At 38.5% G+C, this 22,448-nt stretch overlaps 1 protein-coding gene across 2 annotated transcripts in view; it reads right to left on the bottom strand.

Annotated features, from left to right (window-relative positions):
• Positions 1-11,672: 11,672 nt before the first annotated feature.
• Positions 11,673-22,448, bottom strand: part of LOC126187689 (alpha-2-macroglobulin receptor-associated protein) — a 71,449-nt gene continuing 60,673 nt past the window's right edge. Inside the window, exons 7-8 of one of the 2 annotated variants that reach the window (XM_049928940.1) lie at positions 14,462-14,676; positions 11,673-12,007 (exon numbers count right to left, since the gene is read on the bottom strand). In XM_049928940.1, coding sequence (XP_049784897.1) covers position 12,007; positions 14,462-14,676 — 216 coding nt within the window. In that variant the 3' untranslated portion in view covers positions 11,673-12,006. Of the gene's footprint in view, positions 12,008-13,801; positions 14,677-22,448 lie in introns of those variants that run through there. The other variant, XM_049928933.1, reaches the window with a different exon arrangement.

Raw genomic sequence — 22,448 nt, 5'->3', positions numbered from 1 at the left:
GTACCAGCTCTGGTCCTATCTGCTGCCGTTGTCAATCATCAACCCAGGATTAGCAGACATCGTGGCAGACTCGCTCGCTGCCAATGCTGACCACATCAGTGAGCCGCCGTCGAGATCGCGCGGGGCCTAGACCCTGTGCATCCGCCATCACAACCGGGTTAGCAGACGACGCTGCGGGACTGCAGCCCGTTCTGCCCGTCCACCAGAAGGAGCAGGGAAGAAGACGGGGTGGGATAGAGTACACTCCGCACTATGAGAACGCCTCTCGTGCCGACAGCGCCGGGACTCCAGTCCAAAGCCTCCTACGCGCAGCGGCTTGCTGTCCGCAGCCGAGCCGGCCGGCCAGCCGGGCGCCACCAGCCACATGCAGCCAAAGTACGAAGTAAGGACATTCCTTCGTTACGTCACAGCACACTGCGCTGCGCTAGCAAGACTGTGCGGCCCGGAACTGGTGTCATCGCTACCAGTCAGTGAGGACTTGGGGAAGGTCGTTGATATCACCAAGCCACATTGTACTCGGCAGGAATAAAGGTGTTATAAATTAATAATGTTTCTTTGGCACTTCTGACATGTCCACAGTCATTTCCTAGCATCCTGACAACTGGAGAGGTCACCACTCGGCCTCCACTCCACCGTAGGCGACCGGGACCACTGGGGCGCCTACATATCATTCAATGTACTTCTATCTGTTCATTTATCTCTCAAACGGTGACTGCAAATGTGCATTGCAGTCAATGGCAAACAATTGAGAAAATGCTTACGTAAAGTGTAAAACTATTTTACATTGAGAACAATATTTATTTTATGGATGAATGTCATCAGTCATTCCGAAAAGTGTATACCATCTTAATCACAATTTTGAGTAGTACCTATTGACACATTTGCCCAACAGCAGGTATTTTACTTTAAGAATACTTCAGGCAAAGGCGAGTCAGGTTTTTCCCCTTCTTTTTTCCAAATCTAAGAAAATTACGTAATATCTTGTTTTCCATGAACTGGGCAGTTCATCATTATAAAGTGAGAATAATTGACATTTCTGTTTCAGTTTTTACAAGTAAGCAGGAACAGGGACAGTTTAAATGAAAAACTACCTGACGAAACTGTAGTTGTTCCCACGAAAATCTGGAAACGTACACACACTTGAAATAGTTTTCCTAAGGCCCAGGTAGCAAACGCCATTGTTCCATATACAAGAATCATAGCTGACCCTGTATCTATGTCATGTGGGAAATGAGAGTTTATCTTATATTTTAGTAGCATACACCCGTCTTGCAACATATAATGATGGAGCCTGGCATGAGAGCTCTACCTGGCAGTATTTACCCACAATATTCAACTCTGTCTGCATTCCTTTCAAATTTTAGTACTTTTATGAGATTCTTTTGCAAAAGATTTCAGTGTCAATACTGACAAATGCTGTATCACTGTGATTGTATTTCCAAGAGCTACTGAATGCAGTTATGAAAAATATATGGTTATATGTATTAAAAAAAATAATTCTTGTTTCAATATCTTGGCTAATACCATTATCCATACAAACAAAACACTATGTGCTCCTTTGAGACTGCAGTCGCGCGTGCGCGCGCGCGTGTGTGTGTGTGTGTGTGTGTGTGTGTGTGTGTGTGTGTGTGTGTGTGTGTGTGTGTGTGTGTGTGGGGGGGGGGGGGGGGGGTCACGTTTGTGTCAGTGTGTGTGTGCGCGTATGTGTGTCTATTGCTGACAAAGGCCATTGGCTGAAAGCTTTAAGTGTGAAAATCTTTTTGTTGTGCCTATCTGCGACTCAACATCTCTGCTATATGGTGAGTAGCAGCTTTCCTTCTCATAATAGTGTTACAGTCTATCCTGGATTTTCCATTGTTTGATATGTGCTCCTTTAAATACTATGGATTGCAGAAAATCTTGTTTCGATACCTGGAAGAAGAAGGTGGTCTTCATGACCTTACTGGTACTTGTGTAAACAGCTTTTGATTTCTTTGGCAGGGGAGATGGGATGTTTCAACTGTTGACTTTGCCATTTGCTCTCAGACTGTTGGAATGCTGTTGGACAGAATCATCCTGTTGCACAGTAAAATATGTGCCAACACTGCGTACTGAACAAAGGCTACACTTCAGTGATTTGGTTGGAAAACACTGCAACATCCTCCGTACAGCCTGGATCTTACACAGTGTGATTTCACATCTTTGGTGACCTGAAGAAGGACAGACACGCATGTCAGTTTCAGTCGAACGAGGAAGTGCAAGAGTGGTTGTGGGCCTGATAGTGGCCAACCGCATTCTATGAAACAGGAATCGATCATCTTATTCACAGTGGCATAAATTTCTTGTACAGTGTACAGTGATTCCTTCCCTCTCAATGGAACCGTTCCCTAGTCCGGTAATGGCAGGTGTTTGGTCTTCATTTGACTGCTCCCCACAATACTCTTCATCTGAAATCAAGTTTTTCATTTTGGTTCTGTTTATCCTGACTGCTAGTTTGCTGTTACACCTTCACAACAGTTTCCCATCTTTCGGGGGAGGGGGGGGGGGGGCAGCATCATAATCAGTACCACTATTGGTATAATTATTACACAAACTATTCAATAAAATACAGATGAATGGACCGATACTTACCTTCAACAGACTCAACTCTCAGGTCAGCCAACAGCAACACAAATATGCAAATAAAAAGCTGTATTCCTAGTTTTCACAACCACAGGTTCCTTCTTCAGTGTAAGAAATTACAAAAAGGAGGAGGAGGACGCAAGAAGCATGAGAAGTCTGGTGTGGGTGAGTGGACAGAAACCAATGAAATGTTAGGAGAAAAGGACATAAGAATTACATCTATTGTTTACAGACAAATCTAGTGTTAACAACAGTGACAACTGTAAGGGAAACACATTTTTCTGAGTATACACTCAGCCTGAACTAACGACCATCACATTTTTCACCTGAATCTAGGCTGACATTTAAATTGTTAACTTACAGAAAAATTTAAATAATGTGAAATGAGTAGCATAACTGAATTACACCATCTAGCAGTGCCCCCCACTTTTTTTGAGTCATCAATCTTTTGACTGGTTTGATGCGGCCCACCACGAATTCCGCTCCTGTGCCAACCTTTCCACCTCAGAGTAGCACTTACAATCTACAACCTCAGTTATTTGCTGGATGGATCCCATTCTCTGCCTTCCTCTGCAGTTTTTACCCTCTATAACTGCCTCTAGTACCATGGCAGTTATTCCCTGATGTCTCACCAAATGTACTTATATCCTGTCCCTTCTTCTTGTCAGAGTTTTCCATACATTCCTTTCCTCGCTGATTCTGCAGAGAACCTTCTCATTCCTTAAAAATTTATTAGTCCACCTAATATTCAACATTATTCTGTAATACCACAAAATGGTTCAAATGGCTCTGAGCACTATGGGACTTAACTTCTGAGGTCATCAGTCCCCTAGAACTTAGAACTACTTAAACCTAACTAACCTAAGGACATCACACACATCCATGCCTGAGGCAGGATTCAAACCTGCCACCATAGCAGTCGCGCGGTTCCGGACTGAAGTGCCTAGAACCGCTCGGCCACCGCGGCCGGTGGTGTAATACCACATCTCAAACATTTCGATTCTCTTCTGTACAGTTTTCTCACAGTCCATGTTTCACTATCATACAATGCTGAGCACCAAATGTGCATTCTCAGAAACTTCTGCCTCAAACTAGGACCTATGTTTGATACTAGTAGACTTCTCTTGGCCAGGGATGTCCTTCTCAGTGCTAACCTGCTTTTGATGTCTTCCTTGCTCTGTCTGTCATGTCATGGGTTTACTTTGCTGCCTCGGTTGCACAATTCCTTAACTTTGTCTACTTTGTGATCGCTAATCCTGATTTTAAGTTTCTCGCTCTTCTCTGTTCTAATACTTCTCATTATTTCTGTCTTTCTTCAATTTACTCTCAGTCACTATTCCATATTCATTAGACAGTTCATTCCATTCAAATCAATCTCAAGATGGTGACAAGTAAAGAGTTAAATTAAGTTAAATTAAGTCTTGTGCTACACAAAAAAACTACAGCAAAAAACTATCCAATACAAAATGTAAGAATGTAACGTGTGATGTGCACCCTGACAAATCCAAACTAATTGAAACTATTAACTCGCTGCAAGAAATTGTGCACAGATCAGTTGAGGAGAACAGAGTGCTAGCTGATAGGCTGAGAAATACTGAAAGTGAATGTAATAAACTGAAAACCACCAAACAAGCTGAAAGTGGGTGTAACAAAGAAAAAGTGTACACAACAGCCGAAAATAACATTAATAATACCGTTACTCCCCCGCATGCTGCTTGCTACACAAATCATAGCATATGTGCTGTGTCATCTACAGTAAAAAATTCTCATGTGCTGCATCAAAGCATTTTATCAGACAACCATCAAACCATAAGCCAAGAGGAAAAGATTGCAAAAATTACACAACTCGTGCGTCCACTCCAGCTGAAATTGGCACTTGAAAATAAAAACAGTACATTTCCAACGCTCAAGAAGGCGAAAAATGTAACTAACACAACAAATTCCTCTGGAAGGAAAGTGTTTTTATTGGGTGATAGTCATCTTAGAAGTATTGCCCACGAAATAAAAAAACATTAACAAGGAGGTACATGCCCTACGTTATATCAAACCAGGTGCTCGCATTGACCAAATACTATCAACAGTAACAGATACTTCTTAAAAGGTAACAAAGAAAGACTACTCTGTGATCTGTGGTTGTTCAAATGACATTGCACACAATGAAGGTTTGCATGCTGCTAATGTGTTACGAACAGCTCTACATCACCTTAGCATTCTAACATAATTGTAGTTGATATTCCACACAGGCATGACTTAATACAATCCTCTCGTATAAACAAGGCAGTAAAAGCTGAAAATAGACAGTAGGCAGAAATCTGCGGCAGTTTTGTGAATATTCATAGGATTGAAGCTCACAAATTTGGTAGACAACTTTACACCACTAATGGCCTTCACATCAACTGGCATGGGAAAAATCATTTAGCGACTATCATTTGTGATATAATTGCAAATGCAACGCACAATATCAACCCAGGAAAATCAGATCTGAATGAAGAGTGCACTACTACACGAGATAATTGTAGGGCTAGGTGTAGGCAGACAACATTGGACAACTGGCTGGTGAAAAAACAAGGTAAAAGTGCTTCTACCCAATCAGTCAGTGTGCATAAACAGACCAAATTGGAGAAAAGTACAGTGAAAATTACCTTGCCCAGACCTTCAACCGAAACTTCTTTTTTAGAGAAAACAATGTAACTGCTTCTTCTAAAAAACTGTCAGTTTATCACCAAAACATTAGAGGCCTCTGCAGTAAGATCAATGAATTTATAATCAATATCCATGAGCCACAAAGTATAGATTATGCCCATGTTCTGTGCTTAGGTGAGCACCATATTAATTCTGGTATAGAAAAACTTGTGATAAATAATTATTACTTAGCAACATTATTTTTTAGAAAGTGTAAAGAAAGAAGTGGTATTGCCACTTATGTTAAAAGTAGAGCAATTGATGTGCAGAATTATTGTTTAGAACAATATTTGGAAGAATGTGCCATAAAATTGTCTTTGAATAACTCCAATATATCAGTAGTTACAGTGTACGGAGCACCTTCAGGGAACTTTAGTCGCTTTTTGAAGAAGTTAGATGCTCTCCTTATATACTTATTCAAACACAAAAGAGATGTGATAGTGCTTGGGGATTTCAATGTAAACTTTCTAACAAATTCCAGAGACAGATCAGACCTAGAAAATCTCATGTCCACATATAGTCTTGTTTCTGTAGTAGCTTCCCTACTAGAATAACTTCGTGTTCAAGCACACTGATCAATAATAAATTTATAGACCACGCCTAAATAGGCGATACAACTACCAGGCACGTCCTGAATGGCCTCTCTGATCATGATGGACAATCACTCACTACAAATAGTGCAAGTTTCTATGAAAATGATAGTGGCTCCAATAGGAAAATAACTAGGAAAATTAATGATGAAACTATCCAGACTTTAAATCACATCTCCACGCCACAAAATGGAGACTTGGGTATAATTTAGAAAGTGCCAATTCCAAGTACACTCTTTTCACTAATGAAGTGGCACTGATATTTGAAAGTATCTCCCCCCTCCCCAAAGACCCAAACCACAAAACATGCCAAAAAGCCCTGGATAACCACTGGTATTAAGAATTCGTGCAAATGGAAACTAAAGCTGTACATTTTCACAAAAAATTCAGACAACCACAACCAGCCAAATCACTATAAAAATATTGTAAAATGCTAAGTAAACTTATTCACAAGTCAAGTTTGTATCTGTGCTCCAAAATTAATAATTATAGTAACAAAATCAAAACTGTATGGGAAGTGATATGGAGGGAGACTGGTGCAAATTGCGCCAGTAGGTCCCAAAACATTCCCCAGTAGGTCCCAAAACATTGTTCTCAGTAATGAAGTTTGTCAAATGCAAAATCAAGAGACTGTGTCAAATATTTTTAATGGGCACTTTTTAAGTGTTGCTGAGAAAACAGGACATAATGGCTCCTTAGAAGAGGTCTCAAAAATACTGGAAGGTCATTTTCAAAATTCCGTATAGCAGATAGGTATACCCCTATAACAGTAAATGAAGTAAGAAAAACCATTATTTCTTTAAAAAGCAAAATTGCAACTGGTGTCGACAACATCTCCAACAAACTGCTAAAAGCCTGCTGCAATCAGTTCAGTTAAGTCCTAGCAAATACATTCAATGCCTCTTTCAGACAAGGTATCTTCCCTGACAGGATCAAGTATGCTATGGTAAAGCCCCTCTACAAAAATGGCAGTGCCTCAGATGTTATTGTGTCATCTCTCTTTTGAATGCACTTTCTACAGTCCTCAAAAAATTAATATATGCCAGGATAATCAGTCACCTAGAAAACTTCACAATAATTAGTAAAAACCACTTTGGATTCAGAGAATCTATCTCCACAACTGAAGTTATATTTTCATTTACCAATAACGTTTTGGAATGACTTGACATGAAGAAATTGCCTGTGGGCATATTTTGTGATCTGTCTAAGGCCTTCAACTCGTCAATCATTGAATGCTTATAGAGAAAGCATGCCACTATGGACTCTGAGGACGAAAATGGGGAGAGTCCGACTGGGGGACAGTAAATTATGGAGTTCCACAAGGTTCTGCCCTTGGTCACCTGCTATTTCTCATATACATCAATGACTTACATTTATCCTCAAACAAAACAAGCAACTTTACAATGTTTGCAGATGACACAAGTATTGTGACAGAGAATAAGACATCCCCTGACATAGAATTAAATGCCAACCAATCACTTAAGGCTGTTCTGAACTGGTTCACAGTAAATTCTCTATCAATAAACATCAGCAAAACCAATTACATTCATTTCAATTCTGTTACAAAAGCCCACAGGAGGTAAAAATTGCATATGAGAGACAGCAGATACAGAGAGTAGATTTTTTGAAATTTTTGTGTGTACATATAGATAACAGGTTTAACTGGGAACGCCACATCCACCAAAACCTGAAAAAGCTTGGTTCAGCACCATTTGCCATCCAGATTATCGCAAAAACTAGAGACATGTCTCAAAATCTGCTTACTTTGGCTGTTTCCATTAACTTATGTGTTGTGGAATAATCTTCCAGGGCAATTCACCACTGTCAAAAAAAGTCTTAGCAAGTCAGAAAAAGGTTGACCAAATTTTGTGTAGAGTGCCTCCATGAACCTCATCTCACAACCTTTTTAAGCAAATATGAATACTAACCAGTACTTCATAAAACCTCTTTTTAATCATGACATTCATGCTTCACAATACTCAATATGAAATGAATGAAACATACCACCATCATAACACCAGTAGGAAATGTGACATACACTGTGATCCAAAAAATTTGTCTCTGGTGCAAAAGATGTAAAATGCACAAGCACAAAAATCTTCAATGCACTTTCATGTAATATGGACAAACCTTGATATAACAAATTTCATGGGCCCATGAAAATTAAATTGTTGTACTAGGGTTATTGTTATAATGAGGTTTCATTATCATGACTCGGAGCAAGGAGCCATGTTTTTGTGGCTGAGGTGGTGGTCTAGGGGCTAGCGTTGCTGCCTCTGGATCACAGGGTCCTGGGTTCGAATCCCGGCTGGGTTAGGGATTTTCTCAGCCCAAGGACTGGGTGTTTGTGTTGTCCACATCATTCCATCATCATCATCATCATCATCATCATCATCATCATCATCCAAGACAATGGCTCAATGGGATTGTGAAAAAAAAGATGGACTGTGTAAAAATTGGGACTTTGTACAGGCGCTGATGACCACATAGTTGAGTGCCCCACAAACCGAACATCATCGTCACCATCATCGTCGTCGTCGTCGTGGCTGTGAAGTACATTACTGTAGTACTTTTCTGATGAAAAATAACATTAAAAGACAAATAATGAAACAAAATTTTGTTCACTTCACTTATTAATGCTGTACCTGTAGAATATCTTACTTTTGTGTACAGAAAAATTCACTTATTTTCCTTTGTTTCTTTTTTCTTAAAGACTCTCTTGTGAATATTGTCTTTATCTCCTCTAACACAATCAACTGCCATGCTGAAACACTGGGGATTGAAGATGCTAGTTGCTGATGGTTTCCAACAGACCTATTAGCTCCACAGAGGGGGGGGGGGGGGGGGGGGGATTCACACTTATTACATCACTATCATTGTCAGAATCCTCAACAGGCAAATTACTCTTTAACTCGCAGATGGTAGATTCGTCAGTATATGCTCCAAACACCAATGCCTCATCATCCACTGACAAGTTTTCAACTATTGAAGCATCTACGGTTTTACTTGTAACTGCTGAATAAATCTCCAGATCACTTTGATTATCATCCTGCGTTATTTCATCCACCACAACATTCTCACCAGCATCTACACTTTCAGAAATTCTTGCCTTTTCACAGCAGTTTACAATCACATTTGGCTGTACACTGTTCCAGGAACTAGCAATCATGTCACAAGCCTGCTTCACATTGGAACTGTAGGGATTGCTCACCTTTCTTTCAATGTTTGTGATCATGTGCTGAACTAAACATGAATGGTATTTTGTCTTCAAGTTCTTAATTATCCCCATATCTAGTGGCTGAAGAATCGAAGTACAGTTCGGGGGGAAGCAGCATAGTTCAATGTTGTTCAAAGCTGGCATGTTGTTATGTGCACTACAATTAACTATCAGCAATGCAATTTTCTTATTCTTCATTGACATCTCTTTATCAAATGAAAGCAGCCACTCACTAAAAAGAGTAGACATCATCCATGCTTTTCGATTTGCCTTGTAATTGACTGCAATAAAGGAAATCACATTTACAATATGACTGTAGCAAAACTTTACAGCTGAAGCTATACTGTACTGAATTAACTTATAAATTAAAGGAAGGTAAAATAAAAAGTATGTACCCTCTTGCCTGGTAAGCTTCTTACATTTTTGAAGCACCGTGGGTTTGCTGATCGTTCAGTCACCAATGACGTCAATTTGTGTGCCCTTGATGTGTTACTGCAGAGAACAGTTAGGTGTACTTTAGACTGCTTCTCTCCTTTAAAATTTTCTCCTCTAAAGGTTATCATCATCTCTGGCATCAGCTGATAAAACAATCCCATCTTATCTGCGTTGTACAAAATTTTCAGGACTGTATTTTTCTAGCAGTTTACACATGATGTTTTTTCTCCAAAATTCTGCATCACCTGAAGGGGCTGATTTTTCTTCTCCTGAAATCACTTTAAAAATGATCCCATGCCTGTCCTTAAATCTTTGCAACCACCTGTTACTTGCCATAAAATTAGAATTTCCAAGCAACTCAGCGAAATCTAAGGCTTTTTGACAAATCAACGGACCATTAATTGGTACATTCTGCGCATGCATCTCATCAAACCACCGCAGTGTAGCATTGTCCACATCATCAGCACCAGCCATCTTCATTCTTTTTCATGAAGGGTTAATATGCCACCTACAAAACTTTCTTCAATTTCTTTTCATTTTTTGAGGAATGTTGCTAACATTGATTGTGCAAGATCATTCCTCCTCACCATGTCTACTTGTTTCATTCCATTATCAATTTCTTTGAAAACCTCCATTTTTGTCTTCAACCTTATTGTTTCTGAGTTCCAGCCATTGTTCAAATCTTAGGTGAAGGCCAAAGCATTTACATCAACTAAAAACATTCACAGATTACAAAAATCATGGCGATAAGCTGCGCATGAGCCAAACAAAACACTCCTGTCTGCTGCTGAATTCAACAATGGACAAGCTAAACACTCGTTCAGACGTAGGAGCTCTTTGACATTTGCCGCTCAGCACCACTTGCCCACGGCTGTACGCTATTCTCTCTACCACCAGAATAAACACAGTACTGTAGTATGTAACAAAGCTTCTGGAAATAAAGTGCCGAAAGTCTAATAGCCAAATAAAGAATACCTACCACTATAGTGAGCTTCTTAGAAATAGGAAACAGTAAATTCCTTGAAATTTTGTCTTCGTTATAACAGGTTGCTACTAAATTTAATTCACTGTTGTAATGAGGGGTAATTAACATAGTACATACAGGAAATCAGCTGGGGCTATATAAAATTGTCACTGTACCTGGGTTTATCATTATATTGGTAATCGTTAAATGGAGGTTTGACTGTATTAAGTGTCTGTAACGTAATAATGTACTATTTAAAGGTAAGCTAAGTGAGTTCTTGCTTGAAAAAAGTTACTATTCTGTACAAGGATTCTTTCAATTTGTATTCTTAATCTTGTTTATTGTTCTGATGGAAGCAATGTAATAATGAATTAGGTGTTCTAACTCATTCCACATCCATGTGTGGATCTATGGAATATGTATTGCAATAAATAAATAAACAGCAGTGCTAAACATAAATTCGAAAGCATTACATTGATTTTTTTCAGTTTCAACATTTTGTTGATACAGGAATAGCAATGTTTTTAATGTTTCATGAAGCATTTATTACCAAATCTGTCACAGTTGCAGTAAACATGTTTGGCAAGTAGTCTGGAACCAACTTGTTCATTCTCAAGCCTGATCTACTGAGGCTGCACTGAAAACAAAGAACAAGTGTCAAAATGGCAATTCATGCTTTATACAGTGATATTGGATTCTGACTTGCTAAGTAAGCATGTGTTGATTGTGACAGTCATCTGGGATCACTTTATAAAGCCTGTATTGCTTTTGATGTTTGTTTTTAAGATAAGGTGCTTTCAGTGCCTCAGAAGATCAGGCTTGAGAATGAACATGTTGGTTTGAAACAGATGTTGGTTTGAAACAGATGTACTGCAACTGTGACAGATTTGTTAATAAATGTTCCATGAAAAAAATAAAATAAAATAAAAAATCAAAACTGTCTGATATGAAGAAAAATTTGTTCATTAAATAAAGGGAAAAGTGGCAGCTATTATTTTTAAGGTATCCACAGCTCACCAATTCAGTAAAAGGTTAATAAATAGTATTATCTGCAATACAAGACATTGTACAACATTTCATGAATGCATAAGGAAAAGAATGGCTGAGGAGGAATTCATATATACCCATAATCAGGAGAAAAATTGGAAATGGAAATACCATCTCCTGGCTAAACCAAGAAAAATACAAACAAAATTACAAACTTTATTTAAAATATATAAATATGTTACAGTTTTAATATAATCTGCACTATGAGATTCATATGGATCATTCTTAGTACGTGTGTGCAATACCTCATAATAAAATAACAAATATTCTTATTTTTCTTTTGTCTCTATCCTTTACAAACCAGTCCACGAAAATGCTTCATAAATGCAAGATATTGGGATCCACTTTCTACAAGAAAGTGTATTTCAAAAATTACATGTCACTAATTGCGTTTGTCTCACTGTAGTGACTACAAGTATACTGATGTCAACACTCCTAAAATGACATCAAGCTGATGAGAAAAGTATAAACCTGTGAAACAAATATATAATATTAATCAAAATTAAAGCATAAAATTAAAATTAACATATCTGATACAGAATAGAAGCGCTAAGATTCCAAATGTTGATGTGGGAACAACTGGAACAGGGCTGATAAGGAAACCACAACGAGAGTAAGAATTACAATGAAATCTCTGTATTCCAGTTGATTTAAAATTATATTCAGCAGAAAAAAAAGACATATGTAAAGGAGTGGAGGGAAAAATGTTTGTTCCTAATTAAATATCAAGAGAGAGACCCACCAAGTGAGGAAAGAATCAGATTTAATAATGGCTCAACAGCCTAAATTCAAATTGTAGGGAACTAACACTTAGCAATGAAAGGGGTAAAGGGAGAGCTAAATGGATAATTGAAAGAAAAGCAAAGAAACTTTATACTAAACATGACTGGTTAATAATGTGCTGCAACACCCTCTATTTTAATTTGATACGCCTATTAGCCGTGGACGTGCACTCTAACATAAAATTCTTGTCTTATGTTAAAATATGTAACAGGTCCATGCGACACCAACATTTGTATTTGTGTATTACTTATACTTTTTTGTTGTCATTCACTATACTGACATGAGGTTTAATAAAGGTGCTTAGACACATTCACATTTAAAACGCAACATGCCCATTGGCTGTGGACATGCGCTTGTAGATGAGGCGCAATGCTAGCACCACTGTAATTTTCCTGTAAATGTTGGCTATGTTGACCTCCAGTTTGATTTTGACTTGATAAGAGGCACATGTGAATTGTGGCATTCATTCTGAAAACATTTATGAAGCACGTGTTGTCACTTTGATGTTTATTATTAAGATCAGCCACTGTCACTCAGGTATGTTTGTATTCAAATAATTCGTTTGTTACAATTGAACTTTTTATTATAATTCCAGTTTTGTGTCCTCAGTAGGCCAGGCTTGAAAATTAATCAGTAAGTCGCCTGATATAAATACTGTAACTGTTGACAGGATCGTTAATAAACACTTTAATGAAAATAATGAAACCCACTATGGGGATTATATAATTCTTGACAGTTTTAGGATTTTAGAGTCTTTCGAGAATAAGTTCTAATTCAACTGTCCATTGTTGTCAATGTCATTAGCAACACAATGAAAATGGGGCAGAGAATATAATTTGTAGTTCTGACGAAGGAGCCATCTTAACAATCTGCTGGAACGGCTTACCAAACCCCTGTATGATTTTTTGAGAGTTGTATTGGAATTTACACAAATAAAATTTATTTTCTGCTTTAGTCACTATATGATTCAATGGTCACACTGTCATCATCATCATCATCATCATCATCATTGTGCTTGTCATAAGGTGGGTTTCAGTGTGTTTTACACTATGAACTGCACTTATGGCATGTGTAATAAGTGTCTCATCAATGGCTGCCAGAAAAAAGTCACACATGATTGCGACAGATACTTTATATAATGTAGAACAGAATGAAATGTACCAGATGATGACCACTGAAATGTACAAAGAATTTGTCTAAAGAGTCACTGAAGCAAGCAACTGATATTGTTCGAGTAATCTAAATTAGACATAGATCAAGATGGCTAGAAAGGGATTTAAAACCTTCTTCCCAAACATAAGTCCTAGGTCTTAACTACTATGGTACGTGTCTGCAAATAAGAAGATATTTTCTTAAATGTTCCATGCTGCTAAAATATAAAAGGATTTACATAAATGAGCTGACAAATAAATCACAGCTTGTGTAAATGACACTTATTCTGCAATCATAAAATATTCATTCTGAAAAGCAGATATTAGATCCTTATAAAAGAATACATATGTAAACTATACAGCAATTTTATTCTCTTTCCCCTGAGTTTGGGCGTTTATATTTTTATTTATTTATTTGTTTGTTTGTGTATAACATTTGATAAAGAAATGGTTGTAGGCCTATGAAAACACAGAAAAAAAATTCTACCTTTTTCCAAAATTGTATACGAAAAAGGAAGACAAGCAGTGCACCAGAAATATTTCCTATGAATCTGTTTCCTATCCAGTTATTATAAAATATTACAAGAGCATGTCATCTCACTATATTCAATAACTGAGATTCTGTATTTACTGAAATAATTCTACCAATGTTAACCATTTTACTAGGCAGAACCTCAAGTGACACTGCAGTACTCAAAAAAATGTTTTATAGAAAAAAGGAGAAAAATACCTCATTCTACAAGAGTTATTTAATCACAGGCTTAGTGATAGTTACAACTGGGTAATATTCCTCTGTCTTCCTAGATAAAAACAACTTGCTTTACTTTTTCTCATTCCTTCTAAGAACTCATATCATTATCATACTACTATTCAACAAGTACAGCTAACATTAAATCAAGAATTTTACAATTTAAAAAAAAATCCACTCCTATGGAAGTCAATGAGACTGTGTGCTAGAAATTAAATGCGCAGCATACATTAGACAACTTACTAAAGTTCCATGTGTTTGTTTATTATTTTGGATTCAAGGTGTGCGTGCAGCTTGTCTGCTTTGCGAGCATGCTTCTTGATACTGTCTTCCAAGTCTTCCAGTGTTGCAGGTTTCTCTCCTGCTGGTTTAGTAGCTCTATGTCCTGCGCCAAGTGCAGCTTCGGCTTGAAGGTGCCGGAGTTTCAGCAAACGATTCTCATAGTGCATCAACTCCACCTACAACACAAGTTTTGTTACGCTTAAACCACCTTCAATACAAATATGCACTAGTCAGAAAGAACTATAAGACCACCAATTTGAGTCTTCACAATGTACTAATTTAATTAAGAAGTGTAGCTATATTCTGCTCACAGTATAAGCTATTGCCAACAGAGATTATTTTTAAATCTAGTTTACATCAACATTCGACCATTTGAGTTCTCCAAGTAGAAATTTTGTGCTCCCAAAACTTTTTCATTCTTTCCAACTTGGCTGCCCTTTCTTCATAAGCCATGGTATATGTATCTGAGTATTTTTGTTTTACGAGGTGCATTCAAGTTCTAAGGCCTCCGATTTTTTTTTCCTAATTAACTACTCACCCGAAATCGATGAAACTGGCGTTACTCCTCGACGTAATCGCCCTGCAGACATACACATTTTTCACAACGCTGACGCCATGATTCCATGGCAGCGGCGAAGGCTTCTTTAGGAGTCTGTTTTGACCACTGGAAAATCGCTGAGGCAATAGCAGCACGGCTGTTGAATGTGCGGCCACGGAGAGTGTCTTTCATTGTTGGAAAAAGCCAAAAGTCACTAGGAGCCAGGTCAGGTGAGTAGGGAGAATGAGGAATCACTTCACTTCAAAGTTGTTATCACAAAGAAACCATTGCGTAACGTTAGCTCGATGTGCGGGTGCATTGTCTTGGTGAAACAGCACACGCGCAGCCCTTCCCGGACGTTTTTGTTGCAGTGCAGGAAGGAATTTGTTCCTCAACACATTTTCGTAGGATGCACCTGTTACCGTAGTGCCCTTTGGAACGCAATGGGTAAGGATTACGCCCTTGCTGTCCCAGAACATGGACACCATCATTTTTTCAGCACTGGCGGTTACCCGAAATTTTTTTTGGTGGCGGTGAATCTGTGTGCTTCCATTGAGCTGACTGGCGCTTTGTTTCTGGTTTGAAAAATGGCATCCACGTCTCATCCATTGTCACAACCGACGAAAAGAAAGTCCCATTCACGCTGTCGTTGCGTGTCAACATTGCTTGGCAACATGCCACACAGGCAGCCATGTGGTCGTCCGTCAGCATTCGTGGCACCCACCTGGATGACACTTTTCGCATTTTCAGGTCGTCATGCTGGATTGTGTGCACAGAACCCACAGAAACGCCAACTCTGGAAGCGATCTGTTCAACAGTCATTCGGCGATCCCCCAAAACAATTCTCTCCACTTTCTCGATCATGTCGTCAGACCGGCTTGTGCGAGCCCGAGGTTGTTTCGGTTTGTTGTCATACGATGTTCTGCCTTCATTAAACTGTCGCACCCACGAACGCACTTTTGGCACATCCATAACTCCATCACCACATGTCTCCTTCAACTGTCGATGAATTTCAATTGGTTTCACACCACACAAATTCAGAAAACGAATGATTGCACGCTCTTCAAGTAAGGAAAACGTCGCCATTTTAAGTATTTAAAACAGTTCTCATTCTCGCCGCTGGCAGTAAAATTCCATCTGCCGTATGGTGCTGCCATCTCTGGGACGTATTGACAATGAACACGGCCTCATTTTAAAATAATGCGCATGTTTCTATTTCTTTCCAGTCCGGAGAAAAAAAATCGGAGGCCTTAGAACTTGAATGCACCTTGTAAGTCACATGTCTCTGTTCTTCAGAATCATCTTTTTTCCCCGTTCTCAATTCATTGCATAATCAGTTATTATTGGTTTTATTTTTCCAAAAGCAGTTGAATATTTGTTTCACTAGCTCAGTTTCTGGCAACCTTGATATATGGCAAAAAAAGGTGATCATCTTTTTGCACATTGTATCTATTAGTGATTCGCTTTCCCAAAACACCACTTCGTTTGGCACCAACCTCTAATGACCCTCTATTTGGTGTTTTTTTGTTGATGACTGTTCTGTTGACATTTTCTTTTGGACTTCTACAATTTATCTGTTGTTGATTTGATATTCAACCTGAATAATGTTCTGCTTGTCAATGTTGCTTCTGTCTAACAATGGAGTATTAGTGTTTGAATTTGGTGTTCACTGAGAGATAATTCATCTTGTACCTGGCCAGCTGTTCCATTGTGCTTGTTTCAAATTAGTTTCATTTGACTACCAGGGTATGTTTTCACCACGATATTTAAACTTACTTACAATTTTAATTCGTTACCTTCAGCTGAACAGCTGGTTTTTCAAATTTAAGGGTTGGTATTTTTTGAATTTATTTAATTTAGTAAAATATAATTTGCTTGAGTGTTAGTCGAATTATAAATACAGGCATATAACTGAAATATAATACATAATTTAGTTACTCTGAAGGAAAGAGCAGGCTTTTTCACACTATGAAGTACCTTTAAAATTAATACAAGATATGAGTGGAATAGTCTACCCAAACATTACATGAATTCAGAACTTAAAATACAGATAACAAAACTATTATATTATCAAGTTGCAAAAGATGTAAGTGCTTTTCTGGCATATGGCCAACAGGCTGCTCTGCCTGCGACGCAGGTGACGAGGTACGCAGTAAATATAGTATGCTTTGTCAAGTGTGTTATTTCTAGCATATCTAACAAACACTAAAAAAGAAAAGTAAATTACTCTTGCATATTAAGCAAGGATATGTTGGAACTGCCTCCCTTCATTGTTCAACCATTTCTGACAACTGCTTAGGAAACTGCTCGTTACACTCTGCATTTCCTCTGAGAGATGGCATCAATTTCTTTTTAAGTTCATCTAAAGTGTGGATTTGATTTGTACACCTTCCTTTTTAATGCAACCAAGAGATAAAAATTGCAGGGGATTAAATCGGGTGAACGAGAAGGTTGCATGATATTACAGATAACTCGTATCTTGAAACATGTCATGGATTTCCTGTAATGAGAAGTTAGCTGTGTGAGGCATCACAGAGTCCTGCTGAAAGGTTGTGAAAGCACGTTCTCTCTTAGTCAATTGGCCAAAAAAAGGCTGCAAAATGTTTTCCACATATCTCTCATTGTGAATTGTTTCCTGGAGAAAAATGGGGCCTCTTCTTTCACTGCTAATAGCACACACACTCACTTTTTATCATGCAGAGGTGCCTCATGTATTATGTTAGGCTTTTCAGAATTCCAATAATGGTTATTTTATGAAGTAATGTATCCACTTAGGCAGAATCATGAATCATCCAAAAAGAAAGTTAGGTGAGGGTTACTTTCTCTGTCATGCACCCTATCCAAAATCCATTCACAAAACTGCAGGCTCTTTGCAGGGTCACCCAGTTTAAGATCTTGTACTGCAGTTGTTTTATAGGTCTGTAACTTCATAACTTTGTAGCTGTCTGAACAGACCCATAGGAATTTTCCATTTACTGAGAAAGACATCAAACCGATTTTCTAGGAGACCTTTCCATAGCATACCCAGTATTATCCAGAGTTTCTTCTGTGAGTACTATTTACATTTCCTGTCAAGAACACTTCCTGTTTCACAAAATTTGTTTATCAATAAGTGAATTGTGCTCAGATTAGGAACTCGAACATCAGTAAATTCCTCGAAATAACCTATTACTGGATGTGCTGATTCTGTATGCAAATATGAATCATACATAAAAATCATGTGGCAAATACAATACTTGTATTTCACCATTTCAATTGAAGCACTTTCACTCAATACTCTGTACTGTATCATTTAGTGAACACCTGCTACCGGTGCATGATTTCTACACACAGAGATCTTGCAGTGGAGGGGAAATGTACTCCCCCAAGAGTGCTGCTGCTGGCTGCCTACCAGCAGGGTAACAAAATTCCCACCAGGAGGTTAATTTAGGGATTGATCACCCTGTACCAATGCATAATGACAAAATCAAAGGTGAAATATAAACGTATATGAGTGCTCTCACACACACACACACACACACACACACACACACACACACACACACACACACACACACAGAGAGAGAGAGAGAGAGAGAGAGAGAGAGAGACTACTGTCCTCTAACGGTGATGCCAGACTGGAGAGAGTAGTGTTCTTGGCTGCGGAGAGTGGAAGGGCACAGTGTTGGAAGTGGGAAGACAAAGGTGGGGTGGTGTTACAAAAGATCATGTTGGGATGGAAAAGGAAATGTGTTCAGGAGCAGGTTGGATGACAATACTGAAAGATCCAGACATGCAGCAAAAGATAGAGAACAGGGGGAGAGTGGAGGGATCCAGAGAAGGAGAAACAAACTAAAAGCTACAGAAAGTTCCAAGAAGTGAGCTTGGCTGGGGTGAGTTGGCTAGGGGTGGGGAGATGGGAAGAAGGAGGTGAGAAGAGTTGGAAGACAGGGACTACTGGAGATTTAGGCCAGGGGGTTGCACGAACAAAGGTTACACTGCCAGGGAAGTCCAGAAGTCAGTCAATGCTTAGAATGTGGATAAAAATCATTAGCTATGGAGGCTGATGGCTTCCGATATAAGGATTTGTGCTCATTCTGGCCACAGCCTTATCAAATGGGGCCACAGCAGCACATAGAGGTTCACAGCACTCTCTTCTTGTGGAAAACTGTCCCTAAATGCAAAAGAATTAGCAATGATCAAATAATGAAAATGTAGAAGTGAATGGAAACCACTACATTAACACACAGTGCATATCCACAAGAAACATGGCCTCAAACTGAAAAAGTGTCATGATGCTCTCTCTACTGGCAAAAGATAAGATTCCAGATTAGTCCCTCATCTGGATCTCTAGAAGAAGGCTACCGGGGGAGGGAAAGATTGAGAAACCAATAAAGTAGTGACATTATATGATCTGGAACATGGAATGTCAAGTCTAATGTAACAGGAAAGTCAGAAAATCTGAAAAGGGAAACACAAAGGTAGAATCTAGATGCAGTATGGCTCAATGAAGTTATTTTGGAAAGAAACTATAGTTTCTGGTCAAATTAATTGATCATAATGTCAATACCAACAGAAAATGCTGTAATGGTGGAAAGATTACTGTCAGCATTGACAGAATTATTCTCATCAGAACTGACAGCAAACCAAAACTAACAATAGTTAAGGTACACTAGTCAACATCACAAGAAGAAGATCATGAGATAAATATAGTATACAGGGTATAATGCAAAGAGAGATGGAAATCTAAAAAATGGTGGGCAATTGAAATAAATATCATAGAGGAAGGAATAGAAGGTAGAGTTCCATGACAATAAAGGCTCAGAAATAGGAATGAGATAAGAAAGAGACCCCCCTTGATTCTGCAAAAAATTTCATCTAGTAATAGCAAATAGACTGTTCAAAATACACAAGTGGAGGAAGACTGTGATGACACAGCCTAGAATGTCATACAATATTTTTTAATGTCCCCCCTCCCCCCAAGGGACCAAACTGCTGAGGTCATCGGTCTTTTAATGTTTTATGCATATTACATGACTATAAGGATCTAACCTAGTGTGCCATCTAGTGCCTTAAGGTGCTAAATCTGTATGGAAATTACCCTATAAGAGAGTAGCACCCGCCACAGTCTAGCATAAATACTTAACAGAATCGCCGTTTAAGTTAGTGCCACCTGTCAAAACCTAGCGTAATTATTTAACAGAATGCACAGCTTCTGATTATCAAAAACTGCTAACTGATAACTTTGGGTTGCATTTGTTGATGATAATTATCAAATAAATAAGATGTTTGATGCAAAGAAGGATTCATAAAGTACATTTGTGTAAAAAAAAAAAAAAGTAAAACAAGAAAAGGCATGTTAAAAGAACACAAAAAATCTTTATAATGAAATACAATTAATATTCTAATTAGCTGTACTTATTTATAATACATAACATGTTAATATGGCTTGAAAGAATAAGCATCGTAAAATCACTGAATGTGGGAACCACTGTCCTGTCTATGTTTGTCTGGAAAATTTGAAGGCTGTATAGAAACAGACTTTCCACTAGAAGTAAGAATCTTCCACAACCATAATCATTTAACAACAAGTAAATGGATTCCAAATGATAACTCTGGGTAACAGTGCACAAAGTTGTGCAACAGTATCAAAATATTGATACTGATGTACATTTTGCAATGGTTCAGATAAAATATCAAATTGAATGTGATGTTAATCTCATTAAAATGTTAAGTATGAATTTAACAATAATTGTGCCCATTTCAATAGCTCCCTGCACTGTACCTCATTACACTGCAGCCTACATCTACATCTACATTTTATACTCTGCAAGCCACCCAATGGTGTGTGGTGGAGGGCACTTTACGTGCCACTGTAATTACCTCCCTTTCCTGTTCCACTCACGTATGGTTTGCGGGAATAATGACTGCCGGAAAGCCTCCGTGCGCACTTGAATCTCTCTAACTTTATATTCGTGAACTCCTCGGGAGGTATAAGTAGGGGGAAGCAATATATTTGATACCTCATCATAAAACGCAACTTCTCGAAACCTGGACAGCAAGCTACACCGCGATGCAGAGCACCTCTATTGCAGTCTGCCACTTGAGTGATACCTCCAACATACATCTTGCTCAGGAGTCATGAAAAAAATTAAGAGAGACTAGAACAATTATTGATGCAAGCAGATGGAATGTTTCCCTTGTTCAATTAGAGAAGGGGATAGGACAGTATTTCAATATTCATCATTTCAATATTGGTATAAAAAACCTTACACCATGCAACATAAAATGGCTATTTGTAATTTAACCTTCAGTTCATTATTAAGAAGAAGAATAAGAAGAATTGGGACCCATGCATCAAAATGCACTGTCTCCGTGCTACAACCATTTGAAAACATGTTGGAAATGCAATCACTTTTACAAGTAACTTAACTGATTGGATGTGACCCAATAAATCACTTGTTTTACAGTTCCACTCTTTAATGGCAAAGAAATAGCTTGTGCACTCGTTGATGGTTTCTCTTCAACGAGATGCATTATAGCCTCTTCCAATTTGGGTATGCGGTATCTTTTTGGAGTACCACCATCGCACCTGCTGACGATGGAGATACTTTTCCTCAAAATCATTGCTTAACTGTTGCAAAAAGGGGAAGTGATGGAGTCAGACATTGTGCAGAATGATACTGATAACAGCAACGAGCAGCTCTTCCATTACCATGAGCTTTCACCATTCAGAAGGATTATGTCAGTATATTCTGCAAATGTGTACTCAACCATGCTGCTCTAACACTCACAGACACATGAACGAGGCTCAAACCTGGTAAAAGAGGTAGGACATATGATAAATGACATCAGCGGACCTGAGATGACAACCCCATTCCCCTCCCAACTACCATGACTAACCCTGTAACCCCGTTGCACACCTACCTAGTAAACATGTTTTCAAACAACTGTAGCACAGAAACGGTAAGCTTTCAGATTGTGTTCCTGTTCAAAACATTATGTGCTTATTCCCCTCTACAAGCCCGATAAGTCTGTAATGGGAATTTCAGAATACCCTGTATGTATAAGTACTTATAATGCTTCTCCACATAGTCACCACTCAAATTCAAACATTTGTTGTACCATCACACCAGGTTCTTCATCACTTGAAAGGTGCTGTCTTGTATATCAGCCAGTTGTCAACAGCATTCTCGATCTTGTTGTCAGTCTTGAAGTATTGTGTAGTTCACTTGGCCTTCATCTTTGGGAGGAGATGAAAGTTGCTTGGTGCCAATTCTGGACCATAGGGAGGATGTTTAAAAGTCTTCCAGCCAGAGTTTTTCCTTCCTTCAGGTTTTTGGCAGTAAGTGATTGCACATTGTTGTGAAGGAGAATGATTACTTCTGTAATCATCAAATGCTGTTTGTTTAATATTGACCTTCAGTGTTT

Source organism: Schistocerca cancellata, chromosome 1 (genome assembly GCF_023864275.1).
Source record: "Schistocerca cancellata isolate TAMUIC-IGC-003103 chromosome 1, iqSchCanc2.1, whole genome shotgun sequence".
In the NCBI taxonomy this organism is placed as follows: domain Eukaryota; kingdom Metazoa; phylum Arthropoda; class Insecta; order Orthoptera; family Acrididae; genus Schistocerca; species Schistocerca cancellata.
The sequence above is the reverse complement of the archived record's forward strand: the minus strand, read 5'-3'. Positions and strand labels throughout refer to the sequence as shown.